At 39.2% G+C, this 7,518-nt stretch overlaps 1 protein-coding gene across 1 annotated transcript in view; it reads right to left on the reverse strand.

Annotated features, from left to right (window-relative positions):
* The window catches only part of acap3b (ArfGAP with coiled-coil, ankyrin repeat and PH domains 3b), a 65,985-nt gene extending 60,607 nt beyond the window's left edge, over nt 1-5,378 (reverse strand). The window contains exon 1 of the mRNA XM_017450250.3: nt 5,150-5,378. Coding sequence (XP_017305739.2) covers nt 5,150-5,196 — 47 coding nt within the window. The 5' untranslated portion in view covers nt 5,197-5,378. The remainder of the gene's footprint in view (nt 1-5,149) is intronic.
* Nucleotides 5,379-7,518: the final 2,140 nt, after the last annotated feature.

Genomic DNA, 7,518 nt, shown 5'->3' on the forward strand with positions numbered 1-7,518 from the left:
ATCCCGATGTCATCAGCCTCGAGAGATTATACGCCGAGTGACACATTTCTTGTGATGGTTTGAAGTTCTCAAATGGTGTGAGCATGAAAGGGGATTCCCTGACGTTCACAGCATGCGCTGGAAGCCATGATGTCTTCGTGTTTACAGAGAAGAGAACATATAATTTAACATGAAAGTCTTGGGTGATGACTGGGTGATATTCTGCTGAGAAGTAAAAAATTAATCTCATGGCACAACGTTTCTCTAGCAGATCTTACAACAATCCAGTCCAGAGCTATCACTTGTGTGCTTGAGCTTTATGTTGAATCTTATTGTGCTAATGAGGTTGTAGAAATCCATGCTTAATGAATACATACACACATGGACAAGCTTTCACACATAGTGGAGGCAGGCATCCACCTCCGACCCATGAAGCCTGTTGCCATGGCTGCCGGTGATGACAAATCTACTGTCGTAGGTAAAAACCTTGTTCTGTCTCATTCAGGCTTTTCATTGGAAGCTGGATGATTTGTTCCAAAAAAGATCTAGATACAACAGACGGCTGATGAACTGAACTTCCTCTGAATTAAAATATGACCATATGTACAAACAGCCTTCTCAGGACTCATTTTCAGAAGGAAGACATTGATGGATCTTTAAGGCAATGATCATCAGGAATACAAAGTCAAAGTCACAGTTAATCAGTCCACAGTGACAACATATGTATTATATCATGTTCTCTGGTCCAGCCAAGACTCATCTTATATACTGTATACATGCACAGTACTACACACTATAAATACTAGTATACATACATACTATACACTATACATTCCTCTTGTGCTTTCTAGCGTGCAGTTTAAGCAAGGACATCCATTAGAAACACATGTTACATTCCAGGGTCATGACCCTGTATCTGACTGTTTCTCTGCACTGAAGCTGACTGGGAATATGTAAAGTGTAAAGTAATTTCCTGTAACCAGGGCAACCAAACAGAAAGTATACAGCCAACAGGGCTGGTTAGTGAAAGCCTTGAGCGAAAACGTACGAATGACAAGAAACACTCTCACCTTGCATGGACTAGAGAAGCCTGTTTGATCGGGTGTGCTTGCTATGACTTCATCAGTCCTCTCTGAGGAAATCTTGCCTCTATTCGACACAGGCAGTACAAATTCAGGTGATGAATATCAGCTTTAGTTGGCATTGTGAAGTGTAAAAGTCGCATTAAGGAGAACAGGCTCAGGTTGCGACTCTGTGAAGGCAGTAAAACACTGGCTTGGCTGCTTTTGTTGGAGAAGAGGTTGCTGAAGGTCGTGGGGTTGAAGACTGAATAGAGGTGATTTATGAGAGAAACGTGTGTGTTTGGTGTGTGTGTGTGTGTGTGTGTGTGTATGTAAGTTCTCGAGTGAGAGAAATGGAAGAGAAATGGAGCCTAATGAAAAGGTCATGCGGCAGTCTAGCGTTGCCATACACTGTAGTTCATTTACATAACTGAAGAAAGGCAACACGACAAAAGCACCACTGTATTCATGAATCATTAAGAAGGTTGTGTGAAGGATAGAGCAATTGGAATAAAGATATACGAATGCTAAAAAACGTCAAATTTAAAACATTGCCATAATAAAACCACCTCTAACACAACCACTTGCTATCTGATTGGTCTAAAAACAAAACAAAACCAATCAGCCTTGCCATCCAGACCAACCCAAGCTCAGTGGCTATTACAGTTCAGTAACATAATAAATCAATCAAACTCTCGGGGTGCTTGATATTTGGTGTATAACCGTCACATTTTCCTCTGCCACCATTTTCCCTCCTTTGATACAGGCTATACAGGATACTTACAGGCTCAGACATGCAGGTAGAACTTTATACACCTCAAGCAGTTCAGGTGACAAGAAGTGATAGGGAAAAAAAAATCTTCCTGAGCCACCTTCTCATTGCGCAATCGTAGAGCATTACGGCATCCTGTCTGTTATGTTCCCACAGAAAATCTTGAACAGTATTGCTCAAACTATTTGCGTGAATCGTTTTACCATCATGGTCCGAATCTTGTGTTTTGTCCAGCTGTAATACATTATAATCCATCCTACTCTCTGCACATAGTCTAATATTGTCATTCTCATGAACTTACATGTCATGTGTGTAACAGTTATGAAAAGAGAGGAAGGAGAAAAGTAAATATCCCTCTCGTGATGCTTCCTCCTCGTGAGCTATAGCAGACACGTCGATAAAGCTGCCAAGATTGAATACCTGGAGCTGGATCGCATTGTGAAGTAGCATAGAAAGAAAGTGTCCATTTGTGTGTGGTCTTTTATGCAGAAATAGAGGCGAAGGAACACCAAGGAAAGAGCTTTTCCATTAAAGACATAAACTTGTAAGTTCCCGTCAGTAAAAAAGCCAAGGCATGTAATCTGTGGCGTCACTGACGTGATTGGAATTCATCTTAATGGTGACTCTGTGGCAATGTCTTTTGCTCATTATGTGACCAAACTGGAGTCACCCATCTCTGGATTGTGCTGTTTATGCATTAGATGAACAGAATGTTCTGGAGCTCAGCCCAGAATGAGCACCTTCTCATGGAGAGTCCCATGTACATGACCCCCCCACCCCACCCCCCCACCCCGCCTGGCCTTCAAACAGCTGTAGGGGGGAAGGTCACACTTCCGGACATCACTCACTACCCCGAGAGATAGATGCACACAGCACCGAAGTCCCAATGTGCTTCAGGCACAGGAAATAAATTGTACTTACATCACTGCTAGAGAAGGGAATCATAAACAAAACCAGCATTAGATTGACTTACAGTTGAGATCATAAGTTTGCCTTCTGGAAAATGTTAATTATTTTTCTTTAATAAGAGGGATCATAAAATTGCATTTTGTTTTTATTTAGTTCTGCCCTGAATAAGCTATTTCACATAACCGATGTTTACATATAGTTCACAAGACAATAATAACTGAATTTACACAAATGAACCAGTTCAAAAGTTTACACCCGCTCGATTATTAATCCTGTGTGTCGTTACCTGAATGATCAACGACTGTGTTTATGTTTTGTGAGAGCTGATCACGAGTCCCTTGTTTGTCATGAGCAGTTAAACTGCCCACTGTTCTTCAGAAAAATCCTGCACATTCTTTACTTTTCCAGCATATTCTGCATATTTAATCCCTTTCCAACAGTGACAATATGATGTTGAGATCCATCTTTTCACACTGAGGATGACTGAGGGACTCGTACACAACTATTACAAAAGGTTCAAACATTCACTGATGCTCAAGAAGGCAACATGATATATTAAGAACCAGGGGCGTGTAAACTTTTGAACTGGATGACCGGTGTAAATTGTTATTATTTTGTTTAAAAAGCTTTTTTCTTTTTTTCATTTAGTACTGCCCTTCAGAAGCTACATACATATGATATTTCCATGTTTCCCAGAAGACAATATAGTAACAATTTACACCGGTCGTCCTGTTCAAAAGTTTACACCCCCCGCCTCTTAATGTATCGTGTGTTGCCTTCTTGAGCGTCATTGAATGTTTGCGCCTGTTGTAATAGTTGTGTACGAGTCCCTCAGTTGTTCTATATGCGAAAAGGTGAATCTCAAAATCATATAGCCGCTGTTGGAAAGGTGTTCTCTTTTAAAAGAAAAATCATTAACATTTTGCAGATTCTGCAAGGCGTATGTAAATATATGACCTCAACTGTATCTCTATGACCTATACATGGGCTATAAGAGGGGAAAAAATAAAAAAAAAGCAAAGAAAATTGTAGTCTGTGTGGCCTTTGTTTATGGCATGTTGGAAAAACTGCAACAAAAAGATTGATATTTTGGGAGCTGTACATCAATATCTCAGTCTTTACATTTATATTCATGGGAAATGATTTCCTTTTCAATCAGGGCAGCTGAACCGATCTAGAATCACCTTCCATTGATAAGGATGTAATAAATAATGTGCTTGCTGTTCAACTAAACTACAATTAGCAGTGAAAGTATCATTATCGCTGTGTGTTCTCATAATCAAAGCACATCATCTGCGAAAGACATGATTACGGTTAGGATGTGAACCTATGCATTATAGACATCAGTAAAATACATCAGCTTTACACTGCCTTTAAGTGTACGTCCTGATTGCCAGCACTTTCTGAACGCCTCTATCATATCCTACATTCAATCCAATGTAACTGTCATGTTATAAAACTGTATTAAAGAGGAAACTTATTCTCTTATTCTCACATTGATGTGTAGTTTCTGATCTTTTTCAAGCAGACCACACCCCCTTAGAAGAATTCAAAAAGGCAAGCCACACCCCCTGGATGCGCTCTTACAAGAAACGTCACATATCTGACAATAAGGTGTTTTTTTTTTAGTACTACCTGAACTTCTTGTTCTACTTATTTATATAAATGACTTTCTAGTTTAGTCTGCTATGCGGGGAAACGTTTATATTAGTGAATTTATTAAACAGGCAGCATCAGTGAGTGCTTATACACAGTATTCTCAGAGAAACAAGGTCAAATGATTATTAAAGGACATACAGTTGAAACCAATACATTAGTGAAGATGACAAAATAAATAAATTTTAAAAATCACATTAATTGGTTTGTATTTTCAGCCAGAAAACAACAGAAACCCTCATAGAATTTGTTATGGTTTTAATGGTTATAATTGGAATTGGATGGAAACTCTAATGGTCCCTCTGGGTCTCTACTGGTAATTTGTTGCCTTCTACTGGTGGCATGTCATGTCTATAAGATACCCTTAAGGACCAATAATGGTAATGGTAATGGTTTTAATGGTACAATGGGAATTGTATAGGTTTTAATGGAAACTCTAATGGTCCCTGTGGGTCTCTACTGATAATTTGTTGCCTTCTATTGGTGGCATGTTATGTCTATCAGATACCCTTAAGGACCAATAATGGTAATGGTTTTAATGGTTAGCTGGTGGTTTGTAATGGTATTTGTAGAGGAAACCATTAGAATTACTGTGATGGTTTGTATTGTTTTGTGTTTGTCAGCAGGCTTGGCTGTGATGTCCAGTCTAAATAAGAGAAATGTTTATAAATAAGCCGATTCTAAACCACAGCAAATATTCAATGTCCAACAGGCTTTGAGCTGCAGAGGTTTAGTTTAGTTTAGTGACTCTGAGTCTGACTCTGTCTCTTACCTGAACCGCGGAGAGTCTTTAATGCACTCCTCAAAATCCACCGTCATGTTGGCTTTTTAATCCGGCTTCAGTCAGAAATGTAAAAAACACATCGCACACGCTGTTGTCCTTCACACAGATCCTGTAAAATGGTGAGCCCCGAGCCTCTGTAGCCCTCTGAATCACTGACACTGACACTGACACACACACTCACACACACACACACAAACTGCTGCTCTGAATCGATACGGTTCAATTTGTATCACGAGCCGCCGCTGGGCTGAGCTAAGGCACCGTCACCAAAGTGCTCTCACAAATCAAAACGAATATAAGTTTCTCAAATCAGTGATGGGAAGTCCGGATCATTTTACTGACTCGGATCTTTGAATCTCGTTCAGCAAAATGAACGGATCTTTTTTCAAGTCATTTCATTCATTTCAGCAGAATATAATTAAAATGTTACATGTTAAATTCCCCAACGCATCTAGTACTTACTCAAACGGTGATCACATTTGGAATAAAAAATAAACTATAGGCTAATAAAGTCAAGGCCAAATTATGAGAAACAGAAATGATTCATTAATAGTTTAGCATTAGGTCTTCAGGCTATGCAGTCTGTTAGTTCACCTCACCTCTCGATCTTGTCTTCTGCATATATCTTACATGCAGGCTATGAATAATGTTCACACCTGACGTCATTTTTCACAATTTTATTCACTGCCAGAAAATGTCATGGATTAGGAAAAGCCAAACTTGAGTCTTATGACTTTCACTTGGCTAATAATTCAAGTGGGATCACAAATGATCAACCCCTTGACTACTGAGTGACGAAGAATCATATCAGATCTCTTGCAGACAAGGTCATCCAGCTACTATATGAGCATTTATAAAGCAAGGAGTACATACATTCAAACAGCCACATTATTAAAGCAGCATTTTGGAATATACATATCGGAGTCCTCTGCTGCTTGCAGAAGTGAACTGCAAGTGCAATACGGTTCACAATCACGGTACGTTCACACATACAGTGACTCAGCGTGCCAAAGTGACTGCAAACCATTCATTTTCAACAAGAGCTGGCGACTTCAGACATGAGTGACAGTGACTAGATGTGGGTGTGGCCAGCGATGTGACAAAGTTGAGAAAAGTTGAACTTTATGCAAATTTGGAACGACTCAGTGCAACTACTACCAGTGGGAGTGTAGACATTAGAGCGCACGTGATCCCTGATCCGCCATGCTGCCTGTGAGTCCGGTGCTGGCGTTTTCGCTGCAGTTAGATGACCACAATGGCAAACAGCACACACTGCATCTCCTTCATCTCGCAGGATATGATGCATATATACACCGGTGAATTTTTTCTCTGGAGGGAGTGTCTTTGTATATGAATTGTATCAGCAAGAAAACTTGATTTGTTGTCAAAAGTGGAACGCTAGTTGCGCCACCCACTGATAAATGTTACTATGACAACCTGTAGTAGGAACGCCCACTGACGACGTCATAGCACAGCGACTTGTGACTTGCAGCAATAAAATCACTGCACCGTATGTGTGAACGCACCTTCACACTCACAAAGATGTCCCTTTCCCCAAAAAATGAAGAAACAAGTCAGAGATTGTTAAACATTACCACTTGTCTAGAAATATTTACAGAATGCCGCTTTAAAACAAGACACACAAATAAATAAAGGAGGGAAAATTGAGAGAAGTCACTCACAGCATTAACAGTTTTCAAAAATTCTATAGTGTCCATATACTCGTTAAGAGAATCCTTAAAAACTGTAGAGTAAGGTTAAGAACGTGGTATGCATTCTCTTTTGAATAATCAGGCATACAGAAGGAGACTCAAGCAAAACAGCATTTTTAATAAATGTTGAAATGTGTCAGAGGAAAAAGGAAAAACAAAAACAAATATCAGTAGAATTACAAAGTGGATATATTGGGTCTTGCTTAAACACACTTATTTACAGCTTGAAGAATGCTCTAAAGCATCAAAAACTTTGTAAAACAAAATAATAAGGAATTTTTTTTTAAAAAATACTCTTTTGGTTTATAAACTCATGGTGATCTATTCTAGTCATTTATTTTTGATTAACCAATAACGCCTATTAGCACAGCACTACATTACCCATGAACATTGCTGATAGAGGGGTCCTGACTGGTGACAGTGTTAACGCCATTAAAGTGCCTTTTTTTCTTCCTTGTATATTGTTTAAGATTTACAATTGTAGCAATTACAGTGAGCAGACAATATGTACTTGTCTTGCTAATCTATGTACTTCGAAAATTGTTTTGTGCTTTTTTAAATTTTTTGAACAAGAACTGTAGACGCTCATCTTTTTTTTGTACAGGCACTGCACTGGACGTCACCGTCTCAGACAGCGGAAGTAGT

This window comes from Ictalurus punctatus, chromosome 21 (genome assembly GCF_001660625.3).
Source record: "Ictalurus punctatus breed USDA103 chromosome 21, Coco_2.0, whole genome shotgun sequence".
NCBI classification, from domain to species: domain Eukaryota; kingdom Metazoa; phylum Chordata; class Actinopteri; order Siluriformes; family Ictaluridae; genus Ictalurus; species Ictalurus punctatus.